The sequence below is a fragment of the Charadrius vociferus genome, unplaced genomic scaffold (assembly GCF_000708025.1).
Source record: "Charadrius vociferus isolate BGI_N301 unplaced genomic scaffold, ASM70802v2 scaffold990, whole genome shotgun sequence".
NCBI classification, from domain to species: Eukaryota; Metazoa; Chordata; class Aves; order Charadriiformes; family Charadriidae; genus Charadrius; species Charadrius vociferus.
The window spans coordinates 25,169-26,464 of record NW_009646520.1 but is presented as its reverse complement, the minus strand read 5'-3'; the positions used below and the strand labels follow the sequence as shown (position 1 = coordinate 26,464).

Genomic DNA, 1,296 nt, shown 5'->3' with positions numbered 1-1,296 from the left:
CGGGGCGGCAAAGCTAGGTTGCTGGTGCGGGGCCGGCTTGGAGCAGCAGCTGGGTTAGTCCCGGCGCTCTGGGTGCAGGCAGGGCTCTGGTCTAGCCCAGGCAGCCCTTTTGCTTGAGGCGGATCGTCTTAAATAGCGGGCGGGCAGGCGGCAGTCTGTGCGCTGGGCGGCGGGAGGGTGCGGGGCTCAGTTCTGCTCCTCATCCCGCAGCTCCGAGGGCAGGAACTTGTACTGCTGCTGCCGGATCATGGCCAGCTTCTTCCGAGCCTCCTCCAGCTCCCGCTCCTTGCGCAGCATCTCCTCCTGGGCGGCGATGATCTGCAAGGAGAGAGAGCCCTGGGTGTCACTGCTGCCTCCGGAAGGGATGGCTGGAGCCTCTGCTGTGGCAATGACAACCCCAGAGACAGGCTCTCTGGCTCCTGCTTCTCCTCCATCACAGCCATGGCCTCCCTGGGTTGGTGTGACCCTGGGCACAAGGGCTGTTTGTTGGCCCTGCGGTGGGACAACGGTCCTCTGGAGACAACGGGGAGCAGCACAGCCCCCGGGGCTCAGCCCCACACACCCTGTAGAGGATCTCAGCTGCAAGCCTGTGGCCAGGAGGCAGCACTGGGACCTGTGGCACCACGTACTGGGCAGCTCTCACCCTTTACTTGATCCTCTGCCCTTCACACATGTCGTGGACACTGGGATGGTGGGAGCACCCCACCAAGGAGAAGCCAGGGCATTACGCTCCTGGGAGCGTGCACGATCACTGGCTGTGCCCACTGCTACATGCGGCAGGACAAGAGTGCAGCCACAGTGTTTAATTGGCACTGGGTGGGATTGGATTTTTGTGAGGCTCTCTGGAGACATGCCCTGTGCTGGTGGGTGGTAGGACATGCTCCTAAGACTGGCACACACACTTGTGGTGGCAGCCAGGGACCCTCCTGCCCCATCAGAGCAGCACCGCTCCTCACCTGTGCAATTCCTCCGACCATCTTCTCCTTCACCACCACCGTTTCATCGTGGTCCTGGAAAGCAGCTGCCTTCTGCGCTGCCTTCACCAGATTGTCCGACGCTCTCTTTACAGCATTGCCGGCAGCCTGCAGCGGGGAAGGGGGGAGCATCAGTGTAAGTCACAGCCCCTGGGTACAACTGCTATTTGTGGGGGGGGCGGGGGGCAAAGAACCCCTGCCCCAGGCCGGGCTGGCAGGCAGGACAGGCAGCCAAACGCGCTGGGAGCTGCAGGCAGGGATTCCTTTACATGGCTCGCTGCCTTGCCACCCGCTCATGACCATTTCAGGCGCTGCTGCTCCC

General features: G+C 62.9%; 1 protein-coding gene across 1 annotated transcript in view; it reads right to left on the bottom strand.

The window, feature by feature from the left end:
* Positions 1-109: 109 nt before the first annotated feature.
* LOC104286530 (talin-1-like) overlaps positions 110-1,296 on the bottom strand; it is a gene marked incomplete at its 5' end in the record, with an annotated part of 26,351 nt that continues 25,164 nt past the window's right edge. The window contains 2 exon segments of the mRNA XM_009885136.1: positions 110-318; positions 957-1,082. Coding sequence (XP_009883438.1) covers positions 187-318; positions 957-1,082 — 258 coding nt within the window.